The sequence below is a fragment of the Nymphaea colorata genome, chromosome 3 (genome assembly GCF_008831285.2).
Source record: "Nymphaea colorata isolate Beijing-Zhang1983 chromosome 3, ASM883128v2, whole genome shotgun sequence".
NCBI classification, from domain to species: domain Eukaryota; kingdom Viridiplantae; phylum Streptophyta; class Magnoliopsida; order Nymphaeales; family Nymphaeaceae; genus Nymphaea; species Nymphaea colorata.
The window spans coordinates 1,872,105-1,899,891 of record NC_045140.1 but is presented as its reverse complement, the minus strand read 5'-3'; the positions used below and the strand labels follow the sequence as shown (position 1 = coordinate 1,899,891).

General features: G+C 38.2%; 2 protein-coding genes and 1 non-coding gene across 5 annotated transcripts; all 3 read right to left on the bottom strand.

The window, feature by feature from the left end:
• Window positions 1-500: 500 nt before the first annotated feature.
• On the bottom strand, window positions 501-7,071 carry LOC116250554 (probable adenylate kinase 7, mitochondrial). Its single transcript, XM_031624262.2, has 4 exons — window positions 6,687-7,071; window positions 4,558-4,698; window positions 4,194-4,436; window positions 501-961 (listed from the first exon to the last, which is right to left on the bottom strand). Exons 1-4 carry the CDS (start codon window positions 7,023-7,025, stop codon window positions 815-817), a joined length of 870 nt encoding a protein of 289 aa, XP_031480122.1. The 5' UTR covers window positions 7,026-7,071; the 3' UTR covers window positions 501-814.
• Window positions 3,998-4,081, bottom strand: LOC116251785 (small nucleolar RNA Z161/Z228). The gene has a single exon (XR_004171842.1). It is a non-coding gene; the product is annotated as a small nucleolar RNA Z161/Z228 (small nucleolar RNA).
• Window positions 7,072-12,854: 5,783 nt separating the features above from the next.
• Window positions 12,855-24,510, bottom strand: LOC116250747 (argininosuccinate synthase, chloroplastic). Of its 3 annotated transcripts, none has more exons than XM_031624661.2 (9): window positions 24,314-24,510; window positions 23,455-23,616; window positions 21,029-21,161; window positions 20,266-20,314; window positions 18,092-18,274; window positions 16,513-16,587; window positions 16,246-16,431; window positions 15,038-15,126; window positions 12,855-13,729 (listed from the first exon to the last, which is right to left on the bottom strand). In XM_031624661.2, exons 1-9 carry the CDS (start codon window positions 24,381-24,383, stop codon window positions 13,177-13,179), a joined length of 1,500 nt encoding a protein of 499 aa, XP_031480521.1. In that variant the 5' UTR covers window positions 24,384-24,510; the 3' UTR covers window positions 12,855-13,176. The 3 variants fall into 3 exon arrangements, with proteins under 3 accessions (XP_031480521.1, XP_031480522.1, XP_031480524.1); XM_031624662.2 differs by having other exon boundaries at window positions 23,482-23,616; XM_031624664.2 differs by lacking the exon at window positions 23,455-23,616.
• Between the last annotated feature and the right edge of the window lie 3,277 nt (window positions 24,511-27,787).

Below are 27,787 nucleotides of genomic sequence, written 5' to 3'. Positions count from 1 at the left end.
CTGGCAAGATGGACAGAAGCCGATAATGGCATGCTGGAGATGGAGGTTTCCAGGAAATGCATTCATGCTATGAAGACTTTAACAGACTCGGGTGGTCCCAGTCCAATAATGGAGATTGGAAGAGCCAGCCCACTGTTAGATTGCAGGAAGATGGAAGGAACAGCATGGATGAGCAGCCGATTTGCAGACGGATTTCAGTTTTGTAGAGGATGACTTATTTCTGAAACAGGGCAAATCCTTACTCTGAATCCAGACAACGGTGAGGAAAAGATACGGAATTGTCCAGAGGTCGACTGGGATCCTCTGGCAGAACATGTAATAGGAGGTTAAAAGTCCAGCAGGGACCCAATTTTTTTGTTGTACATAAGCTTCTCCATTTTGTTTTAATAAAGGTTGGGGGACTATCCCCCACGCAGCCTTTTGTCCGGAAATATACCAGAGCATGATGGCTTTGCGCCAGAAAATGTATGTATAACTGGAACACAGATAAGGTCCAAAAATCCTAATAAACAGACTGATTTCCAACTATAAATGAAAGACAGAAAGCACAGTAAACAATTAAGTGGTAGTGCTTATTTACATGGGACGCAACAAAAAGAGAGCTCTTAGGCCGAACTGGTACATTGCCTCAGGAACAAACCAAGCTAAGAACAAAGCAAGATAAAGGAACAATGCTAACCAAAGTACCTCAAAATTGTAAAATACATGGAGGAAGCAAAGTAAAACAAACTCATGAAAATAACTCTGCAAAATTTCTTGCGTTGTCTTATTCAAGATAGAACAAGGTCAAATGGCTCAGTCAACATTGTCGCCATCAAGCTGTCAACTTCTGTGATTCCCTGTCCATATGCTCAAGCTGCAATGCCTCCAGGAGCCCGTGCCATACTTCTCTGGTACCCTTAGCCACTTCAATGTCCAAGAGCTTCTTTCTTTTCCCGTAATATTCTTCCAGTGGCTTTCTCTGGATGAATCAACAAGATCAGGAACATGTTATGGTCCAGTCATAGTCACAAAAACAAGATCAGGAACATGTTATGGTTAAGAAAACATGAAAAAAAAAAAGAGGAAAAAGGAAAAAAACACATTTTTTTGTTTAAGCACTTTTCCAATGAAACAGTGTTTTTTCGTGTTTTTCAAAAAAAAACGGTGATTATGGGTTCAATCAAGATCTTTTCTCCTATCCAATTTCTTGATTCAACTATCACTGCAACAGCCCGTAGCAAGTTTGTGGTCACGTGACCATACAAAACAAATAATGTCAGCAGTAACAATTGCAATAGTAGACCATTATTTGAACAGTTTGATGATGATCGGAATAATAATTAGAATGCCTCAGGAATCATGCTTTCTTATAAGCTCAACACTTTCTCAAACGTAATCATCATTCAAGCACAACAATCAGTTAAACAAACCGATGGTCTGCCTTCAAAATCCTGTAATGACCACCAAGAAGTTTTGTCTTTACCCTTTTTTGAAAGAGCTGCTACTCCCACCCAAAACTTGACCAGTGGACTTGAGGACAATAGAAAATAGAAATAAGTCAATAACTAACCACTAGGATACATTCGACATCACATGATCATTTCTCTGCCTAAACTTTTGGTTACAGGCAACTCTTACTGAGAAGCAGAGGCTTAAAGGATGTCTCCTATCACAAGGTGTTTGACTGTAACTTCAGTAAAAAACGGAAAAAGCCAGATAAAGCAAAACATGCTTTCAGAAAATCTAAATTTCTGTCAGACCTTATTATCAAGAAGCATTTCTTGCTTTGAAATTTGAGAGAAAATGACACGAACAAACACTTAACGAATTGACATTGGAAGGAGACCACTAGAAACAGCATAAGCCATTTAAAGGAGCAATCCCAGACAACGTAAAAGAAAATAAAAAATGAGAAAGCAGGCATGTTAAGGCATCAGTCTTATATTAGCAAATGAAATAATATTTTAAAGTATTCTGATCCTATTGTAAAACATAGTTGAAGCCTGAATGATCCCATTAAAGAAAACATTAGTCATAAACCAGCGTATGCCTTCTCTGGTCAACAACTTCCAGAGGCAGAAGAAAGCAGATCAGCAGCTTCATCTCAACTACTAACAGGTGTCACTTATTGAAGGTAACATGTTTCTCTAGTGATGATCAAAATCAACTCATTGAATTGTTTTATATTTCCTAGATCCATCCTTTTCAGTTTAAATAATCAAAAGATAAGTCCCAAAATTTTCCTTCATTGAAGTTCCCCCAGGTGGCAGAATTTGCATTTCCACTCAAACCAAAAAATAAAGTGCACGCATTTGTTTGAGAGAGAGAGAGAGAAGGGCCTGAAAAGGCAAGCAATAGTTCATTAGCAAAGCTTGCAAATCTTAACAAGTGAAGGATGTTACAGTGAACACATGCCCAAGATATTTATATGTTAATAGTTAATAGAGACCAATGGAACTACTGGAAGGTCCAATAACCCAGGCCTTTCAAGTAGAGGTAGTAGATGTCTTTCCCAATCATGATCATTTTATAACATGAGAACGAAAATTTTCCAAACCACAACACAGGCTTTAGGGAAGAACAAAATTAACTCAAGTTTTTTATATAATTTGATGTAAGTGTTATGGCTGGCCCAAAACTGACATGAGCGTCTAGTGTGACAAATCTCAACCTTCCCTCTAGCTACCTTCTAATTGCACCGGTGAGGGCTAAGAGTAGAGACATCAGATAAGGTAAGATTAAGGCATCAACAGTCATCAATCAATATATATAATCTCTGAGATAGGACCATTCTCAAGCAAACCCTCCCACTTGGGTTGTTAAAAACTTAAAACTCACCCTCTTAAGGAAATCCTCATACATTAGACCTTACGTCCAAGCATTGAACATTATTTTAATAGTACTTGTGCACTCAACTGCCTTAAGTGACAGATCCCTATCCACATCATGGTCAGCATATATTTGCACCCGAAGAAACTACAAAATCAAGACAATGAATACATGTATGACTATTAGTATATCTCAAACTTTTAGTTATGAGATTGTTCCCAGACAAACCCACAACACCCAACACAACCCTCCCTCCCTCCCACACCCCCCACCCCCCAAAGGAACAAAGTAGTATTTGTATGGGTAATTAAAATGTCATTTTCGATGTCAGATATCACTAACTAGAGTTTATCAGTTAGAACAACCTGAACTATGTAGACAAGAGCACTAGGCAGGCCTAGGTGGTGGACCTTCAAAAAGGACAGGTGGGGGCCTAGGGCAGGCCAAAACCATAAAAGAGAGAACCAAAGAAAAACGTAAGGAAGAAGAAGAACAACAACAACAACAAGGAAAAGAACAAAAATGAAGAAAACGGGAAAAAAGGAAAAATAAGAAAGGAAATGTAGAAGAACAAGAAGAAAAAAGGAGGGGAAAAAAAGAACTTTTTATGACTCTAATTATCTCCCAGTCCAAAAGGTGGCCACCAAGGGCCTAGGTTGACTATGCAGGGCCTAAGTACCCTGATACCCTCAATCTCTTTTTCTTCCAACCTCTTTAACTATGTTTAACCTGTTTAACTCTATCCAAATAGTTACAGCTTCCCTTCATTATGTCTAAAATTTGCTTTGACAGGGTTAGACAATTAGAAACCCTTTCTTACTACTGCTAAGTATCTTTTACAGTACTTCTCAAAAATTAATTTAAATGCTATGTCTGCTTTTAGATCTTATTTTAGAGGGAAGGTAAAATAGTCTGGCCCTCATTTAGTGGCCACATCGATGAAGAAAAGCCCATGGGCCTTACTCATTAGACATAAGCAAAGCTAGTTTTGATGTCAACAACGTCGACAAGTTAAGTGGTTGGGGAATAAAAAAACAAGAAGCAAGATTTATTCTTCACGTTAACGCCAAAAAGTAGCATAACACCGACTGAACATTTCTCACTAAGTCTCAAATATCAACTCAATAGTGTTTGTTAGTGCCTTTTGCTTGCTCTTCCCATCATTAGAGTGGACAAAGGGAAAAATAGCCCTCAGATAAGAATGATCTGTATCATCTTCATGTATCAGATGACCGTCGTGAGAAAATAAATCCAATATCATCATTGGTCAATCTTTCCCAAAATTCAAAATTAAGAGTAAAAAGGAAAAGGTAAAACAATAGATCCTTCTACCAGCGAGTGGTTGAATTCCTTACAAAGAGAAAGTCATGCCACCAACTTACCTCTTCGATGTATACCCTCAGTTTTTCTTGCAAAGCTGCCTCCTTTGCTACATTAGCGGGCATTTTGGCTTGACATGTTGAGCTTAGTTGAATCCCTGGCTGGCTATTTGCAACAGAATCACTTCTATCAGATGCAATGCATCTTAAACAAATGCAACTTCCCAAGTGTTTCTTGACCAGACAATCCTCCGTGCACTTAAAGTTCACGACCAAGTCAATTTCCGCCATGTGATCAAGAATCTCCTGCCGTCATCATAATTAAACAAGAAAGTGAGCTTTCAAACGACTACCACTATTCTACTCAAAGTAGACCTGAAATTCCGAAAACAAGATTCCCTATCCAGATTAGACGTTTCGAACTTACAGCTTGAATTCGAGTTCGAGGGAAGCCATCCAAGATAAACCCTGTTTCACCTCTGTAATATCCCTGTTCCAGTCTTTTCGACAACAGTCCCAGGATTATGTTGTCTGGAAGAAGCTTGCCCTCATTTAAGGCGTTTGCAATCTACACGACACCCAAAATTAATTTAAGCAAAAAAAGAATAACAAATACCCCACTGGACGGTCCTTCGTATCAGCAAGCACACCATAAATAAATAGAGCCAAGAGCGGAAACTGAGCCATATCAAGCAAAAAGGGACGGGCTTGTTTAACAAAGCTTCTTGACAAGTCTATTCAAGTACGAATGGAGAAAATTTTGCCTAAATCCAAAGATCAGAGTTCGCCGTGAAACGAATTAAACAACCATTAGCTGGCCAATTCAGGTATAGATAATTATATTCTGCAGAGAACGAAAACACATCAGGAACGTCAGTACTCAAGATTAACCATCAAAGTCTTCAATGCAAGACAGCATGCACCATAACTGAACAGAGCCTTCAATATTTTTAGACAGGCCGAGTCTGGTGGGTCATGAGCTACGTCACTTAATCCGGGTCTTCACCGAGTCCTGTACACAAACAAGTACTCATGTTAACGGGTTGCTGACACAAAGACCCAGATCCATAGACCGAATCAATCTGGATTCCGGTACTCATGTTAAAGGTTTGCAAAACCCGGAGACCCAGAACCACAGAACGAAATAATCTGGGTTCCGGTACTCATGTTAAGGGGTTACGGACACAAACCCAGATCCATATAAGGAATCAATATGGATTCCGGTATCCCATCCCCTGAATCCTGCTCAAGTTCACCTAACATTTTCTTTTTTGCAATTTGTTCTCACGTTGGGGGTGTCAACTGGCCGAGTTGAACAGAGCCTCAGCCATTCATTATTCTGAGGCTATGGTCTCGCCCGACCTGATTCGCATGACAATATTTAACGGTCATGAGTTAAGATGGTTAAACTAATTCACTTGGCGTTTCAACCTCAATTCCCAGCTGTCCAACTGACCAAACCTGAAGTTCTTTTCCCAATCCGGTTAAGATGGGTTATGCACAATGGCCATTTAACAGGTAATCTGGTCCAGTGACATCCTCATTCAAGCTACCGCAGGCTCCAAATGAATAAGGCCACCTGGTGGACGGGTGACTTTTTCATGAACACGGCATTAATCTCGAGTGTGCTTCAAAATAGTAGGCGTCAATGGCGTGGCGGACGGCAACGGATCTCTACGGCTTGGTAGCGTCGCTCACCGGCCACCGGATCTCGGACCCAAACCCTTACTTGGACCAAAACAATAATAGTCAGCGGCGGCGCCAGCCTGTCGGTCTGCAGGTTAAAGTGATCAACAGGATTACGTTATTGACCTCTAAAACCTTCCTACATACCCAAAATGTCCCCAACAAGAGGGGGATCGTTCTCCTACTGAAGGCGTCGACCAAACGTGCGTTGAATCACCCAATTGTGGAGCAAATGAATATCTACCAAGAAAAAAGGAGAAAAATGCGCCAAAAAAATAGGAAAGCAACCACATCGGCTGATCCCGCAACTCCATTGAAATCTTTGCTTTGAAGCTTTTCGCCACTTCCACATCGATCTTCAAATACATCGATTCTTTCGTTTTCTTAGGCCCCCGTTGATCTGAGCCCTATTCTAGTAGAGAATACACGAATTGCCAAATCCTGTTCACTGAAAACTCAGTCGAATTTTCACACAGGATCCGACGACTCCATAACTGAACCAAAACAAGAAGATGCAAAACGAATCCTGGAAAACAAACCTGAGACATTGGATTGAAAACGAAAAATGCTAGAAAGCAGAAAAAGAATGATCTCATAAAATCGAAGACGAGTAAAAGATTAGCTGAAGAGGAAGTTCATCTGGCGATGTGCGCAACAGAGAACTATTTCACAGAGGATAATAAAGAAACAGGGAAAAAGAAAATGCAAGCAAAACTAGAAGATATCAAGGAGAAATAACGAAAATCAAAGGGAAAAGGATTATTGACAAGAAAGAGCCGATCGCATTGTCCCAAAATCCTTCCGCATATTTGAGAAGCAGCACCAGAGAGACATATAGGGGGAGGGAGAGATAGAGAGAGAGAGGAGTACCTGCTTGGAAAGGAGCGAGCCATGGCGGGAGGGAACGAGCTCGCTCCTGACGAGGCTGCCCATGGAGATGTGGGGAACGCTAAGCAGCCGCGCCAGCCGACCAGCGTAGGCTGACTTCTCCACGCCGGGGTTCCCAATGAACACCCACTGCACGCCCCGGCGGTAGTCGATCCCCGGTGAGTCGGCCGTCGGCACCTCGACCCGATCGCAGCACCAACCATCCTCGTCGTCGCTCAGCTCCAATGCCGCGGCCGCTCCATAAGGTCGACACCCGGCGCCAACCGCCAATCGGGCGATTGCCCGCGAAGCTGCCGGCGCCCGGCGCAAGATCCCGGCCATTTCGGCTTTGCGTCCTCCCAAGAGCAGAGAAGAAAAGAGAGCTCAAGAAAGACACAGAGCTGAGGGTTTTAAAGGGACCGTGAATGACCAATCTACCCCTGACAACGAGAGGGAGAAAGGGAGTGGAAAACGTCGTCCACACTTTCAGTGGGGCTCCGGGCCTGACAACTCATTTTGATCGTGATCCGAACCAAACCAATCATTCCTCCTTGGTGTATAGATCGGATCAGCTGTTCAGGTTTTGGATCCGATTTTCTCATGGACATCAAAAAGGCTTTCAAGGCCCGTGTCCTGCACGGGACTAATTACTAATTAGTAACCTCTGACTTTGAATTCAAATCCGAATTTCGGGTTTCCGTCAACAAATGGATCCAGGTTTGGTTATTGTATTTTCTCAACCATCAAAAGTTTGATTAAAAAAATCCAAAATTATATTATAATGATTCAAAAATTATAGCAGGCACTCACATTAGACTTAAGCAGGTGACTCGAGTGCCAATTTGCTAAAAAATTCTAGCTCCGCTACTAGGGGTGAACACGAGCTGAGTTGAGCTCGAGTTCAGTCAGCTCGAGCTCGGCTTGACTAATGAAACCTCGAGCTCGAGAATAACTCGACGAAAGCAGCTTGAATTCAACTGGGCAGCTATGTATTGAGTTCGAGCTCGATAAACTCGTTTGAATAGAATTGATATTCATCGTTACATGTTGAGCTCAAGTTCGACTCGATTAAAGTTCGACAAACTCGATTAAGATTCGAGTTCGACTCAGCAGTTAAGTGTTGAGCTCGAACTCAATTCGATTATTTGAGCGAGTCGAGTCATGAACTCGAACTCGAATCGTTAAGCAAACGATTCGACTCGAACTCGTTCACGAGCCAAGCTTTATACCCATATCCGCCACTACCTGAACTCGTTCACGAGCCAAGCTTTATACCCATATCCGCCACTACCTAAACCCAGTGGTGTTAATAATCATAAGATGGGGCATTGTCCAATCATTCCAAAACGGAGAAAAGTTTATGTCTTTTATATTTCACACTCCTCTCATTTGTGTTGATTTTGTTTCTCTTCTTCTTTTGCTTATTTGATGTTCATCTTCTTGTTCTCTGCAATTATTTTGATAATATGCTATTTTTGTTCATATATACCTAATTTTAAAGAGACCTCCCAAATAAAATTTTATGCTTAATATTTTTAGAAATTTTAATTTGGTCCTCATAAACATTTGGAAAATTATATAACGTGTCCCCTTAAAAAAGGAACCTGGCTGCTCATCACCAATATTTGTAAATGTTTTCAAACATTTGAACACTTATTTATAACCATGAGTTCAATTAGGACAGGAAACGGTAGACCTGTCAGGTCCGTCGGGCCCATTGGATTTAGGTCCATAAGATTTGGGGTCCACAGTCCGAACTTTAGGACTCAGAGCCACTAAAATTCGAACACGTAATTCGTAGTTTAGTGCTTATTATCATACACCACATGATACACATGGCGTGGGACCTTCTTTCGCTCGACAATCAACGCTGCCATTATGCTTCCAATGCCAATAATAATAATATGCCAAATAGCCATCCTTTGAAATCTAATTATTTATATATATTCAAAATGTTGGAAAAATATGTAGGAATTTTAAAAAGATTATTTTTTGATGTATAAATGGTTTTGAATTTTATAACTTGAAAACACTAAAGAATGTCAAATCATCAATCTTTCATAAGATCTGCAAATTAAATTTTAATGTCAAAGATAGATTTTAAAATCAAATCGGCTAGACTACGGCCAAGAGATAGGTTCAAGGGGCATAGCGTAGTTGGTTGAGTTAAGAGCACATGAAGATGTTGTACTTTTAGTTTGATTCTCGTTGACATTATATCATCTATATGTCTTAAATGGCCTATCGAGACATGGTACTTCAGTTGAAGAGTGTACTGCTGCTATCAATGATACAACCCAACCTAGCGGCAATTGAAGTAGAGGACCTTCAAACTCTTTTAGGGGCAGTGGATCCTAATCTTCCAGCTCGCCTGGAAACAGGCGATCCGATCATGTGCAGACACTTGGACGGCCGAGTTCGGCATTCCATAAATCATTATTGTTGAATTAAGTTGTCAAATTTGATTAGTCTCATCTCAAATCTTCTTTTTGTGGGACCCACTGTTTAAAAAACAGTGGATTTCAGCCAGTGAAAAACATGGATCTTAAATTATCCACGTGTCCTCCTAATAACCTTTGATTTGAGGTCCGATGGAGGAGGTGTGACCTCAAATTCATGGATTTAAGATTTCCGATGATTTCAGGATTTGAGATCCTTAGTTTAACAAACACAACCTAGGATCCAAAACACTACCCATGTGGGTAGGATTGTAGGATTATAAGTGAATCTTTCGGATCTGATGTAGTTATTGCCATGTCTGATCAATTGGATATAGTGTGATCGGGCACTAATATAATCTCAATTGGATGTAGTTTTACTTGGTAATCTTATTTCGATTGCCATTGAGATTAGATATTAGATTTTCTTGCCAATTTTTTTTAATCAGATTTGGATTTGATCCAGATATCATTTAATATCGAACCATTGGAACTTTTCTAGAGGATCTAAAGTCGCCATGCTAGCAGACTGAAGCACCATTGTTGTTAAAAAAAAGAATCGGTTTCTGGATCAAATAATTCAGTTTTAAAAAATCAGAGCATCGAATATTGATTCAGATTTTCTAATGTTTAAAAGCATAGATGAACTTTTTTTAATTTTTTCCTGCCAACTTTTGTATCTTCTTCACGATTCTTTGAGAGAAAAGGTCGTTCTTTAGCTATCTATATATATTTTTGTATGATCACAGAACTTAAAAAGATTGCATCATGGTCGGGATATAAATATATAGCAAACTTGTTAAGATTTTTTTTCCTGTATGGGGAAATGCAAAAAAGAACCTGAAGATTTGACAAAAATACACCTAATTAAGTACTCTTGGATATTGTTAAAAAAATAAAAATTCTAACTATTAAGTTGGGTTCATGAAATAAAATCACTAAAATGCCCTCAAAATTCTTTCTATTCATTAGCTCTCTTTTGCGTCTATGATTATATCAAGGTAATTAATAATGAACAAGACATATATGTTTAACTCTTCTCAAATTTATTAGACTTTTTTATTAGCGACGGAGCTAGAAATTTTTAGTTGATGGGACTATTAATTCGTCTAAAAATTATAAGGAACAGTAGATATGTAAATAATGAAATGACTATGAAGTACCAATGTAAAAATAAGCAATTTTATGTACCTCGGCCACTGCTTTCTATGCATATTCGAACAGTTTTGCAGGAAAAACCAATGATATAAAGCTAGGTATATTTTTTTCATGTCATTTACTAAATGAAAAAACGGAAATATTTCAATAATTGAGCTTTTGGCCTTAAAACAAACAAACTTATAGAATTTTGTACTTAATCACGAGTAAAGTTGAGCGTATTTGGACAATACTTAAGCATTAGTCATACTTTGGTATCACCAAAACTTTAAGTTTGTTCAGGAAAAATTTCATAAAATATAAGACAAAGATGTCATGACAACAACGAAACTGTCATTCCTCCCAAATTTATAACTCATTCATGTGTATGATTATGAGTATTAAGCTTCGCCCACAAGGAACACTTTTGAATATCAGATCTATCAGGTTGGGTTTGATTCTCCACGGATCTCAGATCCAAGGGGATCTGAAATCCATGATAGCTATTAAAAATGTGGACTGCAGCATCCACCCCGAACGTGGATCTCAAATCCAAAATATAGTGTAAAAAACATGGATTTCAGATCCTTTTCTGGACTCAAAACCGCAGATATTTGATCCACGGTAATCAAATGCGACCTCAAGGTTTTTCGCTTGAAGTGGAAGTAAAGAATGAGGTGTTAACCAAAGCATACGTTTCATCAACTAGGGACACACAGTAAACGAATGAGGATTGCACTCTGCCAGGGAAAACGAAATAAAGCAATACGGAAGAAGAAACCTGCATCACTCCACTGTGTCGCTATGTTACCAAATCCAAAGAAGATTGATCTCGCTTCACAGTGCTTCTCACCAGAGGTAAGAAACTGAATGAAATTGGTAAACCGATTGATAACATTCTAGCCCCACAAGAATGAGCGAGTGCAATTGAACACCAAGAAAGATAATCAGCCCATTTGGCCTGGATCAGTTGAATCTGCGTGTTTATGTACTTACTAGATGTTGAATGTTGTTGGATACTTAAAAATTACAATTCTGTTGCTAAAAGCACCATGTGTGTATATATATATATATATATATATAATGGCCAAAATAAAAAAATATTGCCTAAAGCGCCATATTTTGTTGCTAAATGCACCATTTTGCATAAACTACTGTAAATTCATACGGTTCAAATTTCAAAAGAACTGTAGACATGAAAACAGTACTCTATTTTCAACCCTTGTCCTCATCATCGTTTGTCTGTGTATATACTAGATGCCGGATGTTGCTGGATGATTAAAAGATAGAAATCTATTGTTGAAGCATTATAAAAATATTGTTACTAAATACACCATGAACTAAATTTTCACCCCTATATATATATATATATAAGGCAGATGTCAGATGTTGTGTGATGTGTACAAATTAAAAAACTGTTGTTGAAAGCACCATATATTGTTGTTAAATGCAGCATGGTCCATAAACTATTGCCAAGTCATATGGCTCAAAAGAACTGCATATAGGGAAAAAAAAGTACCCAATTTCCAACCGCTATCCTCATGATAGTCTGCTATGTTTTTGTGTGTGTGTGTGTAGTGTATACAACATGATAGAACATTCTTATAAAGATATTCATTGAGGTGTAAATAATTTTTGGTTGAGCAAAAGAGGTATTTCATCCTACCACCCAAAGAAGAGCTGAAGGTTTCCACGGAACACATTGTCCCCTTCAGAGTACACAATAATTTGCTGAAGTTGTCATATTAAACATAAAAGCACCCTCGAACGAGTGGGCGGTCATGATTCTTGTCAAACCATTTGGGCATTCTGTTGACATATTGATCAGTGTCAAAATTATAAGTTATAATTGTGACCTCATCTATTTTGAAGTTCTAACCTTTCTATTCACGATGACTTTCAAAGTATCTTCCTTTCCACCCCCTCATCGTCATGCCTCATCAACAACAGTAGTTGTTGTTGCCCTCAATATGAAGTCACCACCAACAGGAGAGCAAGAGGGTGGAGCCATAATTGAAATGCGGACAACGAACATGTTTGGTAGATCGCTAGAAGTCCCTCATTAATGGAGCAATAGAAAATCCATTCCCTTTTGACGTCATAAGCAGTGGCGTTATAGTTGTTGTATAACCATCAATGTGGCCAATACTGCCCTTGAATTTTTCATACTGTCTCATTTGCTGCATAATCATTTCTTCACTCTATAATTTGGTAGGTAAGAATATGAATATTGAAGTTTGTGTGTGTGTGTGTCTATATATATATATATATAAAAAAGGATCCTGTTCCAACAAATCTCATAACCTGATCTCTTTGCTTCTTTTCAACTTGATAATTTACAGCTGTTCCCAACAGCTTTTTGGTTAAAGTTGGGATATGGTATTGAACTAGCTCCCTTTTATTGCGTCGGGCATACCAACAAAATTTTATATCAAAAGAAGACACCACTACACCCACCAAGCGGAAAAATTAATCGGGATTAGTTTCTGGAAGGGAGAAAAGGAAAACTAATGAAATCGTTAGAACCTGCTCGAGACACTTTCCGTCGTCCTTGATGACAATGGCAATTAGGTAGCGGTCAGGTAACTTTGTTCACTAAATTGAAAACTTTTAATGAAAATTAAAAGAAGAAAGTATCGATGAAGCATCTTTAACACCAGTAAACCATTTTACTGGTTTCACCCTATTAACACAATGACATGCTAGGCTACTAGCCTGACTTTCCTTTCAAATTCGAGTCCAATAACCGGAAAGGAAAAATGGAGTCTCTCTCCCTCCGTCTTCTGTTGCATAACCACCACCTCACATGGAGAAATGATATTAGAAGCAAAAGTATGGTCAACAGGAGTCTGCTTCAGCGCCACAAGAAATACAGACCAACAATAACTTAATAGATCACATAAAAAGGAGGGGCTAATTCAAAAACCCTTCTCTTGCATTGCGCGGACTCTAGTTGGGAGTCCATAAAGCCGAATAAATCCAGCTGCATCTGCCTGATCATAATTCCCACCGCTCTCAAATGATGATATATCTTGCCGGTACAAGCTGTTGGGGCTCTTACGACTAACCACGGTGACTGAACCTTTGTACAGTTTCAACACAACAGATCCAGTTGTCCCTTCGGTGATCTTCTCCATGAAAGCATCCATCGACTGCCTGAGTGGGTCAAACCAGCGACCAGCATAGACCAACTCCGCGTACTTCAGGGCAAGGGAATCCTTAATCTGCATTGTCTCTCTATCAAGCGTCAATGATTCCAGCTCACGAACAGCCGCAAACATAATGGTGCCTCCTGGTGTCTCGTATACACCCCGACTCTTCATGCCGACCAACCGATTTTCAACCATGTCGATGCGACCAACCCCATGCTTCCCACCTATTTCGTTCAGCTTTGCAAGCAAAGTGGCTGGTGACAAATGTTCACCATTAACTGAAACTGGTAATCCAGATTCTATGCCAATCTCAATGTACCTAAGGCAATTATCAGCAAGTTAATAACACATCAGTAACTTCTAACATAACGTGGATATCATGTTAAAAGAAGACCATATATAGCACACAGTGCCTTCATATATCGAAGCTCAAAATAACAAACCCTTGACTAGTGTGTTTCGGTGTTGCATTCGAGCGGTCGGCTCCAAAAAAACATGCTAGTATGCTACATTGTGGCTAGAGATAATAAAAACACAATATCCTAATTTGGACTTTATCTTCTTGTCGTACAAAAAGTTCTCCTTTACAAATAAATTTTTAGATCATGGAGGCTGGATAAAATTGAGAGATGGTTTTTAACAGTTCCAACTACAATAGCCAGACTTCTGACTGAATTAAGCAAAAACTTGGTTCATACAAAATGAGTGAAACCCAGATGTTCAAACATATCAACGACTTAGGTCACCCAGCTGAATCCATAAGAAAACTACTGATCCACAAAATTCGGTGAAAGTTTTTGCACGGAAGAAGTTGTATAGGTTCTTAAAATATAACAGATAGTTCACCGTGGCACACATGCAACACTGTAACTTTCCTGGACCAGTTGCTATCACGCCACCAACATATCTGAGACAGTCTCGTCAAATTAGACCTTACAAGTGACCTAATGTTGAATGTTCCATAAAATTCAAAAATAACATTATTTAAAAAAAAAAAAGATCACTTATTTCAAAAGATAATCCTATTTCAGATCTAAATTATTCAAGAAAACTTGTCTGACTTGTGTTTCACATAACAAATGCTATTAAGATCTGTTTTCATTTACTCTTTACCTTCACGTCAATAAACTTTGCCACAGATCAAATTTCACGAGAACAACCTATGGCAAGAAAATCCTAAAGGGAAACGAATAACAAAGATATCAGTGGTTACGATTTAAACTTGTCCTTCCTAAAATCCCACATTCCTATAGCCCAAATAAAAAATCAGTGGAGCTTTTTTTAAATAAAAGCAGGAAAATTTGCCCCATCTCAAGCATCCATTTCCAAGATGAAACAAAATGTATTGAAGCGTGTCATCCACATAATGCCAAGACATCTTTCATTTCAACGATTTTAACAATCAAATGCACTTAAGCTGCTAGTGATGCACCAATGACATAAGAAAGGCTTGTGCACGAGTGTCCCCACACTAGGAAAATAGTGTCCACATGATGTCAAATCACATTAAATGACTTAAACAACAAAGAATAGGATAAAAGAATCGGGCATATACAGGCAAAACAACTTCCTAACAAATAGAAGTCAAGCCATGAAGATATGTAACTAAATAGATAAGGAGACTTACTCTGGTTTGTCTGGAGCATCTTCTGGATCAACACTCATCATGTACATATCTTTCCTTGGTTCATTGGCTGGGTCCTCCAAAATATCTCCCTTACAATTAAAATTTTAAAATTTCAGAAAAGAAATCCACATGAGATCTCTCTGAGAGTATCGTAAGTATTCCTCGTACCAGTCAATGAGAAAGGGTAGATATCATTTCCAACTAACATCTAATCTTAGCAAGTCGATAAGAAATAGGTAGATAACAAGCCATCATCTCTAGACAAAAAATAATAAAAGAACATGCATAATGTGACAAAATTACAGAAGAAAAAAGATTGACATCTAAATACATGCCATAAACAAGGGAAAAGAAAACTGAAAGATTGACATTTAAGTTGTTAAAGCAAGAAAAACATAATTAGCAGTTTTACAAAGCAGCCACATGGACACACAGACAGATATGTGTGCACACAGGCACGCACGCACTTAAACACCCAATCAGAAAGGAAAATAATGAAAGTCAATTAACAAAAAAAAGAAAAAAGTTGACAAAATATATATGTATAAGAAGGCAGAATGGGGGTGCACCGGAGGACAACATAATTGGGCCTCAAATATATAAGGATGAAAGTTTTCTTAAAGAAGGTATTTTTAACATCTAAGGCGTTAAGCAGTGAAGGATGAAGATGGTTATATCTTCAAGAAAAGATAAAACAGTGAACAAGTATAAATGTATAATGCCTCAAGCAAAATTTGAGCACCTAGAATTTTTTTTCCCTTCATAAGATTAATGTGTGCAGGAAGCAATCATATTATTTTAAATTTTATACATGATGCCTAAGGCTCTTGGACTGAAAGACTAATGATAAAGAATCAGTTGAACAAATTTGCACACCGAAAAATTAAAAAAGGATATTGTTATGTTGCATTAACCGACAATGTCAAGTTTTGTTTATCTTGAGATCATACTCACAACCAACCAGCACTAGGTTGGCCCTTGATATAAATCCAAAAGCGTCAATGTCTTATTATTAGCTTTCATTTTCTAAAGATGTTCTACGATATGAATTGTGTTCCCTTGCTAGGGTTTTCTACTGCCGTCATACATTCCAACAAGAATGCCCAATTACAACCTCTACAAAGAGTAATCTAGTATGCATATGCATTTTTTTCATTAAAAAAAAAAGCACTGCCAATGCATGGAAAAGTTGGTTGTACTAAAACTACCTCATGGCTCAAGTGCCACAGATTTCGATCTCGACTGTAGATAGATTTCTTAGTCACAGGGACAGGAATATTGTGCTTCTTTGCATATTCAATAGCATCTTCTCGACCTCTGATATCCCATTCGCGCCACGGGGCCACAACATTGAGTTTTGGGTTCAAAGCAAAGAAAGTTAGCTCAAATCTGACCTGAAAAATAGCATACATTGCTTAAACACACTAATCCAGAAAATGAAGTTAATGTAAACCCTCTCAATTCAAGTATCTTACCTGATCATTCCCCTTTCCTGTGCATCCATGAGATACAGCATCCGCACCAACTTCTCTGGCAACGTCAACCATAGCCTGCCAAATTAAGAGGAATGATTTGATGGAGAGAAGACAGAAGGTATATGAGAAAGAGAGGAGACAGATGCCATAGCATACTGCACTATTACACATTCCAAAGCAAAACAATAAGAATAAATTGTTCATAAGACTACACTAATGAACCAATCAAGCCTAAAAGGAATGATTTAAGGGAGCTAAAACAGCAGATATATAAAAGAGAGAGAGGGAGAGATGCCATAGCATACTGCACAATTAAACATTCCAAAGCAAAATAGTAAGAATAAATTGTTCATAAGACTACACTAATGAATTTATGACTCAGCGAAAACCAAGTCCAATATATTCTGGTTGACTGCAGCTGTCATACTTGACAATTGAATTTGATGAGCTGAAGCAGTACCAGCACCCTGTGCAGGTATGACATGGCTAAGGCCAAGGGAGTATGTAACCTGAATTAAACCAAAACCAGCCCATTGTGATTCCAGTCATGCTCGACCCATATTTTAACAAAACTGAACTTGACCAAACTGATGAGACCTGGCCTAAGCAAGTGAACCAGGCCCAATCCTGAACTCTGGACTGAAAAAATTTGTCAAAGCCACACTAAGCCCGTCCTTTTTCTTTCTTTCTTTTGTTTGTGATCTTGCTGTAGTCAATGAAATATTGTGTAATAAATACATAATTTAACCTCTGACCCTGTTTGTATTAACCAACAAGACTTCCAATATTCAACATTAAATGTTTTATGAACATTATTTGCTTTGGCAACTTATGACGAAAGCTTTTAGGGAAATTACCATAACATCCAGTGATTTTCGCAATCTGTCATCAAGTGTTTTGGAAAAATTGACACTCAATATCTTAGGAAGTTGCCACAACATTTAATGTTTTAAGAGAGCTGCCAAAAATTTTGGTAATGTAAGAAAACAGATTCTTTCTCTCCTCCACCCCCCTCCCCCCCCCCCCAAAAGCTAGTGCCTACAAACCGGTCAGGTTGACCTCACCCGACACCAACAATTAAACCAGGTCTAGTCTTTACACTTTAAGCTCGATCCATCCTCAGGTCAAACTCAGCAAGTCCTTTGTAGCACAAAGCTGGGTTTGTACAAGCCTGGCATGACTTAAACCTGTATTTCTTGCAGCCCTAGGTGTAACAATCTCCTTAAAGAGTCAGTCTTTCATATACAGATAGTTTCATTTACTGCTTCAACCAATCCAATAAATTAGTTACACCAACCAAAATCACACTGCCAGGATTACATTGTCCTTGTCTAGCTAAAAGATCCGCTGGAAATAACATAAGCATCAGCAGCTGTAGGTCCAGAGTTCTAAGTTTTTATTCATATCTGTTCTCTAATCACTTCAAATACTTTTGAAACCCATAATTCTCATGCAAATGGAGTACGAGCAAAGTGTGGCTAAACAATCTCGAGGAAGTATTTAAATTGTGGGGATAATTTTGCTAAAACAAGACCAGGTCTTCAAACTACCTGAATGCAATGAGAGGGAAGAACCTCACCTTCGCTATAACAGGACGTGCCATTGAAGTCCCCAGTAAATATTTCCTTTCATAGATTGCACCAGCTCGCAGGCATGGAAATATGTATTCTCTAACGAATTCTTCCTTCAAATCTCTAACAACTAATTGACTAGCACCACTAGCTTTAGCTTTAGCTTCCAGACCATCCAGCTCTTGTATGCCCTGCAAATAAGTGAAGACGAACAATCTTTCAGTAAAAAAGGACATTAAATTGATTCTTTCCCTTCTCAAATATCAATTGTTAGGGACATTTTGAAATCTTATTTTCTTTATGTTATTTACACTTGATATGCTTAATATAAAAATATAGTTATGTTTGGAAGGACCAAAATAGAGAAACTTTTTGAAAAGACCTGAGGACAAATGAAAAGGTGACCCAAAATTTATCAGAAGAAACAAGGATATCAGAATGCAAGACTAATATGGTTAACTATATCTACATTTCGTACATTTTTAGATACTCTATTAGAAACACGTGATTCATATACCAGACACTGTTTCTGTCCAATCTTTTGCACTCAAACATGGAATTTTATTCATATTTTTAGTAATTTAAGCTACCAGAAAGCTATAAGCTTACTAACATATCGATGGTAGAGAACCAAAAGTATGTTAAATTCTACTATGAATTAGTCATTCCTTTGCAGCATGTCGGCATGCCAATATAACATTGAGAAAGATGGTGTCAAAAATGTGAATTTTCCTTTTTCTGTTTTTTCCTTCTCAAAATCTTCAACTTGCTACTAGTTTTCCAGATATCCCTGTCAACAATTACAGCTGTTCCTCCATAAAGTTTTCAGCTCCATTATTTGTTGAAATTTCTCTTCTAAAGGAGGTAGTTGCACAACTTAAATCTCAGTTTTAGACTGCAATGTAGGCCAAATAAACATAACTTATTGGTCCTTCTCTTTGGTTTATGTAATATGCCATGATGAGCTATTCCAAAGTAACAGTTTTGTAAAGGGACTTTACATTGATATTTTCTAATTAACTGCCACAACTCAAAGGCCACCCTAGTCTCCATTCACTACTGAGAAGCAGCTGAGAAATTTCTGAAAAATATTAGCTTTCTTCCTTTTCTCATTCACATAGAAAAATAAGGAAAAAGAGATGATTCAAAGAAAAGGCATAGGAAGAGAGAGGAAACCAATTCTGTATGTAAATATTGGCTTCCCTCTAGTATAGAAGACCTTGAAAATTGATGTGTGTTAGACCGTTAGTGATAAGCATCAAACCGTATCAGGTTATTTTCTACTTTTCTATTTAAAAACTAATTCCAAAAAATTTAAAGTATATTAAAAAAATAGAAAAAGAACCTTACTTCAACACTTGTATGACTATTAAATCATATTGGTTTGCAGCTGATAGTGTATGTATTGGGCCTACTGGCACAGACAACTCCAATAATATTGGAATAAACCATTGCCACAGAATACCAATGATGTTTGAAAATACCATTGCTATATAATAAGAAAATATGTCATCAGAAAAATATTGCAACTTTTACAAAGTACCAAAAAGAAGGGCACCACAGTAACATTGAACTATTGTCCTCTTTCTTAGAAAAAACCTTTTTTACATTTTTCTTTAAGTGTATGATTTCTATTTTTGTTTCTTTTAAATTTTGCAAACTATTTTTGAATTTTCTTTCTGTTTATTCTTATATATCTTGTATTTTTTGAATTTCCAAGATTTCCCTGACATTTTCTTAAGGAAATAATTATAAAAGCCTCAAAATAACGCTCAAGTTTATTATCTACGATAATGTAAAAGAGAAAAGGTTTTCAAAGATTTATGAAAGAAAACACAGAGGCAAAACCAAATACAAAAGGAAAGCAAGAAGAAGATTAGGGTGTTCCAGGTACTAGTTCATGATAGCCATTCTCACGAAACAAAAATGCATTAAGTTTGACAAAGCTTCCAAGAAAAACGATAACCAATCATAAAGATTAAGCCTCGACAGTATATAAAAAGTAAAAAGTTCATGGTCGTGAACATTAATGCAGTGAAAGAAAATAATCTTCTTGCCTAGGACATAGTCTTTATATCCCACAGTTTCTTGCACCTTATTATGCTAATCATCAATCAAGACCATGCTATATGAACATAATTCTGGACAACATATATACCAACATTACAAGATTCACAAATACCTGACCGACATCAGCAGTAAAGCAGACAACATCGCAACCATAGTTCTCCCTGCAACATATCAACAACAATATGGAGTTTTTGTTATTACAGGACAGTAGGAACAGAAGAATTTTGAGAATGCAACATCACATTCTACAAAAGTACAAGGTTTGCATTTTGCAGTGGTAGATAACTCATTTGCAATTCAATAGAACTTGAAGAATTGTAGTCTTGTAGATAATCAAATTCATACAATCTCCCATTTAACACTAAATATCAATAGCATGTATTATCATTTCAGAATACAGAATACACATTAGGCATGGGCAATGAATGCTGTTCAACTTCAAAATGGTTTCACTCAAAAAATCATTGTTTAGTTGAAATGCTTGCACACAAACAACTAAAAGCAACCATCAAAAGGAGATATTCAATAAGCAAAGAAACTAATCTGAATCTACAAAGTTTAAAGCCTCATCTCCCAAGTATACTTGTCTGCACATGCCAACGGTACTAAAGACAAGGTCGACATACATGCAATAACAGGACAGTTCACAAGTGCACAATAGCACAAAATATATGGGTATTCAAACTTAAAGAAGCAATGGATAAAGACATAAATGATCTTTGAACATAAATAAGCCTCAATGAAGTTCTTATTTGACTGGAGTACCATAATATCGAAAAACATTGGATGAAATATGCCACAAAATTAAGGTTAACACTTAAAATTTCATATTAGATATTAAAAACATCAATCTTGTCATTTGAAATGAGACGCACCTCAGCCATGGGACGATAACTGAAGTGTCCAAGCCACCACTATAGGCTAAAACAACTTTGTTCAACTTCCCTCGCAGGCCTCCTCCACTTGTGGATTCAATTTTTTCATTTTGAGATGCTACCATCTTAATGGCTGCAGAAATATGCACAATTTATCAGTGAAAGACAATAAAAAGTACGTATCAGAAAAGGGAAAATTGCAAATATTTATGAAGTGATCTAGTGGAGGTAAGTTAAGTATCCAAGCCACGAAATCCATTTTAGAACAGTATACAAGATTTAGTTCAGTAAGTTAAGGGATGTAATTAAGGATGAAAACTATATGAACCCAGTTCCAACCCATCCTTTAGACCCAGCCTAAGTGGTTCCCTCCTTATTGAATTTAGGTTCAGATTCTAACCAAATCCTTTACGGGGTCCAAATTTTACATGTAATCAGGTCAGATCCATGTTAGATTCTAAGTAACACAGACTCTTTAAAAGGATCGCCAAACCCAAGACTTGTTGGGTGTGGCTTGAGTGCAGGTAGGGTGCCGTAACAAACAAATTGTTTTCATTGAATAATTGATAAACAATTTCTTAATTATTAATTGCTATTTTTATTACTTGTGAACACTTCTATTGCTAGTTTTATTGTTTCGTAGACAATATACATACATACATACACAGTTAGACACACACACACATATATATATATGAATGTATGTACACGTATATAATTATGTACCTGCACCTATGTTGACATAGGTTGAATCTCAATCTCAGACTGGGTTGTTGTTTCCTAAATCATGTACCTGGTGTGGGTCTGATCAAGATTCATTTCTCATTTTGTTCAGTGGATCCTACTAACTAGATTTGGTTAGGGCTTGGATATTACCAAAAAGCAGAAGTGGTTGATAAAGTACAAAAACCTTGATGGAGGGCATTTCTGAAGCTCAAGTGGCGACGAAAAAGGCCAGTGGTGGTGCTCCACCCAGATGCTTGTGCGAGAATGGAAGAACCGTTTAGGTTCACTACTATGGCAGGATTATATGGTGAAACGAGGAATCTAGGCTTGGATTTCAGCTTTGTCTTCGACTCTCTTAGGAAGTAATGGCCCCCATAGTGAAAAACAATTCTCAATAATAGGGAATGGGCGATCTTATATCAAAGTTGACTCAGAGAAGGACTTGGGGATCGTTCTGAGGAAAAGGACTTGGAGCGTTGGCAGGCGAATGCTCATCGCTAGCTGCTGGAAAGCAAGAGAAGAATTGAAGATTAAAGAATGTCAAACAGTGGTCGTGAGTTGCCAAGTTTACCAGCATTTCTTCGGGATCAATACACTTGTGAGGGGGCAGTCAAGGCTTGCAATGCAGCTTCATTGCCGAGGATGGATGCACAAGAAGCTGCGCAACACTCAGTTTTGCAAGACAACATAGACGTGCCATCGGATTTACTCTGGTCCCAACTATAAGCCGAAGAGCTGGAGACAGCGAGGAGGTTGCTCAAGAAATAGTATATGAATCCAAGGTGTTGTTTTGCAGGCGATATGGAGCTGTGATGCATATGGAGGTGTCTTGCAGGCTAGGAGCTAGCTTAGGAAATGATGAGGCCAGAACGGTTAATCCATGGGAGTCGGTTAAAATGATGGGCATGCCTCCAAAGATGGGTGCAAAATTAAAATTGATCAGAAAGGAGACACTCTACCTGGAATCGATGGGATGGGCAACCAAAATGGTAGAAGTGGTGGATTGAACCAGCGGGAAGCTAGCACCACTCAGGGTAAGAACGGTGGTTGTCCCTCCATCAATCCTCAGGGTGACAATAGGGTAAGAGTGGCAGATCCCAACGAATTGGCCCTCAAAGTAATACTTCCCCTTCCTTTTCCTTTAACCCGTTCTCTGGGCTGGACATGCTTAGAGAGACAGACACTCTAGAAACCCCACCGGACTTCTCCTTTGGGGCATCAATCAATCATAAGGGCTCAAAGGGGAAAGGAAGGGGAGGGGCAGGAACCAAGAAAAGAAAAGAATAGCAGCAAGCTTGGGTCTCTAAGGAGGTATCACCCAGCTTAGGCAGAGCAACTCTTATGGGTCGAAGCAAACAGGTTGCTGAGGAAGAAGGATGGACTGTAATTAATTGAAAGAGAAGGAAAAATACAGTGAAAGGGGCATATGGATAACAGGCTCATTTCATTCAAACAGGCAAGAAGCTCTTGAATTCCAGATGGCCAACGTAATCGAATGTGGTTCATAGGTCTGTTTTGATCGGGCCTTGTGGCCTATTTTGTTCTAAAATGGCTGGTTTTTCTTTTTTACTGTCTTCTTTTTCGCTTTTGGCTTCTGTGTTGAGAATGCCAGTGTTTTGTATAAGGTGATATGCTCCTCATCCCCAGCCACTATTTTGCTTTACATATTCTATTCCATTGGAATAAAGTCCGGAGCCTACCTCCCACGCTATGGTTTATCGGAATACCTTGGTTGCCTGTAACTGAATTAAAGATCCGACGCTGATGAACAATTCTGTTCCCGTGCAAGCTGCTTGATACTGCCCCAAGTTGATAGCCGTCGGACTTGCTTGAACAACAAATGTTGCCCCTGGGCAATCTTCCTGAGAAGATTTACAACATGGATTATCATCAACGTGTCAGAGTTAGTAAACACCCTTAGCAGAGAACGCGTTTTGGAACATGCATCGACGTCCTCACTCATAAAGAGGGCATTTCTTTTCAAAAGAAACAAAAGCCCACATTTTCTCAAAATAACAAAGCACCATAAACAATTCTGAAAAGCTAAAGTGATCGAGGCTGGAAATGAAGTAAAATACATGATGAATTATGAACAGGCAGTGTCCCAAGGAAGGAACTGGCGCACCTACGAGCTCCAAGGAGTCTTTTTCCTAAGTGCCTGCACCAAAACTACCAAAACTTCAAGTACCTCGAATATCTACATAGCCCATTTCGTTGTAACCTCATCGGTCATAATTCTTTAAGTAATCGCGACATTTCAATGCCGCCACATAAGTTCACAAAAATGTAAGAAAGTACATTTCTCCGTTTCACCGAGTACGTTTCTCCGTTTCACATATACTAACAACAAATTTCCAGTGTAATACTTCCGTACTCAACCGAACAACGAAAACAGGAAAAACAAGACGGCCGAAACAAAAAAAGATGACCACCACCAGTCTTAACAAGCATGATAAAACAAATAAAGAAGATAAATTATGAGATCCATGAGGAACACAGTGAAGAACAACAAGTTAACGGCCACCAGACCAGCAGAGAGAAAGAGAAAGAGAGAGAGACCTTGATTGACGGAAGGATGGATGGGGACACTAAGGACATTCGCAGAGGACATAGACTGCAGCTGGGCCATGGAACTGGGATTCCCTCCAGAGATAAAATTTTAGGGTTTCTCTGATAAGGAAGAAAGGACTCTCTCCACTGTCAGCACAGGAGATGAAGCAGATGCAGCACTCCCTGGTGGAGCCTCATCATTCATCCCTCCCCTCTTTTAAAACCTCTCTGCCTCGGCGAGGCGGCGTTCCCCCTACGTAAATTTCCTCCTGATGCCCAACTTTATTTAAAAAACCTTGATCAGACTTGAAATTTATAAATTGTTTAATGTACTCAACCTGGAAGGCAAAAGTTGCAGTTTGCTATTTTCAAACGTTCAAACTCTTATTCCAATTCATTAATCTCTCTTGTCGAATTTACAAAAATAACCAGTCTTTTAACTCAACTTTGGTTAAATTTTAACCTGAGTTAAGATGCGACCGTAAGCATGCACGCTCTACAGGTGCCACTTGCCAGCAGAAGCTGCGACCAATATGAAAAAACTTTCAGAGCTTCGGACTTTTCTGAAATTATAGAAAGTATTGGTCTGTCAAAGAAAATATCATCTTCCGTTTTAAGTTGGGTAAAGGAGCTGGGCCTGGACACTATCGAATCGGTTTTTAACTGGAATCGGTCAAAGACTCGATTCGGTAGTCCACGATCAACCTCTCTCGATCAAGTCTAAGATCAACGTATTATTGACTCTGCAGTCCGTGCATTTAGTCCTAAAGTGGCATCAGGCCCACCGTGCCCATGGTTGGTAGAGGTGGACAAAAGTCAAAGACAGGGTGAGGCGCCTCGTTGACCCTACCGGACCACCCAACCTAGCTTGCGCTCCCGTCAAGCCTCGTGCCATAGGCTCGACTAAGCGCGTGTTCATGCTCATTTTATTGTATGTTCTTCGATAGACAGGGTCAGGTTTGGTCTAGGCTAGGCTCCATATTAAAACGGTTCTGCTTTAGATCGAGACGGTCGTGATTCCGAGTCAGGGGTTTGGTAGGAGACATCGACTGATGGCGAACAATAAGTTAATTTTTTATGGGACAATTTGGACCCGATCAGAAAGCAACAAATTTCATGTGACCTGGCCAGTCAGTTATGCACGGCTAATGGTAATGGGGTTGGTGGTGGAGGGTGGGCCCCGCTTTGGTATTATTAGAATCGGACCATGTTGCGTGCTGGAGCGATTTTTTGGATGATCCGGTTTGGATCTAGATCCAAACTTGAAGGATGTATTTCTTGTATTGAGGTTAGGGGTGGGCATTGGGCCCGCCCGATGTCCCAAAGTCGAACCCGACACCCAAAACCCGGATTCGGCCCATTTATAATAATTTTTTTAATATAAAATAATTTTTATGAATATAAAATATATTTTTAATAATAAAGTATATATCATTAATAATAAAAATGATTTTTAAAAATACAATGCCCCATACCAAGCCCCGACGCGGCACCCACCCTTAATTGAGGCCAGTGTGGTCCGTATGGATGAAGCGGCCTTGACGACTAACCTTTTTGTCCCCTAAAAAACAGGTTAAATATTTGGGTTGTATATTTTTAGTATACAAGTATGGTAACTATGTTGCATCACTAGTTTCAAGAAGCCTAGTGCAATTGGGTGGTAAGACTGTTAGTATTTTGGGTTTTTTTTTTTTATTACAAAAAGTGGCAAGTACGACACTCAGAGTTAAAAACGTATATTATAAACCTCATTATAATTCAGTACAAACATTGCGGGTTTTATCCTAAGTGAAATTCAAACCAACCAAAAAAAAATACATGGCTACGTGTGTTTTCTGAATTAGAGAAAATGGTATGATCGATCATCTGCTATATCTATATCTATAGAAGGTAATGACATCGTAAAAGGATAAAAATAAATAAAAACTTAAATAGGTAAAGTCGTATTTATTTTATTTGAAAATTTCTCTTAATGCATTTCTCGTGCTATTGAATACGCATCATAACAAAATCACAGACATCATTTTCTTTAATATATAAACGTACTTTTTTGTAAAGTACATAATGTTTCTAACAGTCTCACCTTAAAAAATTAATCAAGTTACCTAAGATCGCATACTCTTTTATTTTTTTTTCGTTAGATGCATGACAAAATTTCAAGATTGTTAAAATGAGTTAGATTTGTTCAACTCGTTAGGATAAAATCAATGTCCAATTATTACTTTAAATATGACAAAGGGAAAATAAATTTGCTTCGTGAATTGACGATGATCCCCAATCGCTCATGCCGGATGTTGAAGCCAATAGCTCAGATGTACTAGTTCGAGTTCGAGTAAGTATCCTTCCATTTGGAGATGTCAACAAATCTCATTCGATTCAAAAGCTACATCTGCTTTTTTGGATGTTCATATATATTCAGATTCGAATTCAAGAACGAACAAAAAAATAGTATATACTTTATCTGAATTCAATATGAGATTAAACTCACATACAAATCTGGATTAAAATTCAAATACGCAACGAATACAAGTCTATACCATATCTGAATCCAAATATCTTGCATTTACAATATGAATTCAATATAAGAAATTCATATCGAGATCTGAATTTGACTTTTAAACTGAATGGTTCAGAAAGGTGGATAGTGTTGACCAGATTTCTAGTTCAAAGGTTTACTTGATCAAGATCAAAGGGTTAAGCATATGGGTGGTGAAGCACTTGAAGAAACAAGAACGAACAAGGGTTTCAATTTGTTTTACCAATTTATATTTGGCTTCAAAAGGGCAAATTCTTGCTCTCTAGTTGCTGATGAAGGCAAGCGTCGGCAGCAAGAAGACATATTGGAATACCTTTTTTATTTTCTTGGTGCTTTCCTTGTCAACAAGCTCATCTTTTTATTAGATTCTCTTCACCCACGTCCACTTTATATTAATAAAGTCTTGCTTATCTTTATTTGAACATTTGGTCTCTCCCCTTCCTTCTTCCATTGTGAATTCTATTGCTTGTGTACGTGATTGTTCTTCCTTTAGGAGGGGCGTTTGATCGGTCTGGAATTTTGATTTCAAAATGAATTTTGATTCCAAATCTAATTTTTGCTGCTTGTTTGATATTTTGGATTCCAAGATGAATTTTGGTTCCAATTCTAATTTTTCACGTGTTGTTTGATAACTTGGAATCTTGATTCCATAATTCAAAATTGCTGAAGTAAAAAATGACTTGTTTGGTTTAATGGGATTTAAAATTTTCGAAGCTGGATTCACATGTAATTACTGAAAGCATCTAACTCATACCAGTAAAGCTAGGCATCGGCCCAGCCCGGGCCCGAAAATTGAGTGCCAGGGCAGCCGATAAGTTGTTAGGCATGCCTGGTCTCTGCTCGACTCAACAGCCCAATAATTTACTTTTAATATTATTATTATATATATATATATAAATATAATTACATATTTTTATTATAATTAATTATAATAATACATAGGTTTG

Bases quoted from the DNA above. Each gene is read 5' to 3' on its own strand.
- LOC116250554 (XM_031624262.2), bottom strand. From the start codon at position 7,025: ATGGCCGGGATCTTGCGCCGGGCGCCGGCAGCTTCGCGGGCAATCGCC. The intron at 4,699-6,686 runs GTACTCCTCTCT...GGTGTCGTGTAG, and splicing joins GCTCGCTCCTTTCCAAGCAG to ATTGCAAACGCCTTAAATGA. The intron at 4,437-4,557 runs GTAAGTTCGAAA...TGATGACGGCAG, and splicing joins CTCGAACTCGAATTCAAGCT to GAGATTCTTGATCACATGGC.
- LOC116250747 (XM_031624661.2), bottom strand. From the start codon at position 24,383: ATGGCCCAGCTGCAGTCTATGTCCTCTGCGAATGTCCTTAGTGTCCCC. The intron at 18,275-20,265 runs GTATTTGTGAAT...ACTTATTTGCAG, and splicing joins TTACTGCTGATGTCGGTCAG to GGCATACAAGAGCTGGATGG. The intron at 13,730-15,037 runs GTAAGTCTCCTT...TAATTGCCTTAG, and splicing joins GATGCTCCAGACAAACCAGA to GTACATTGAGATTGGCATAG.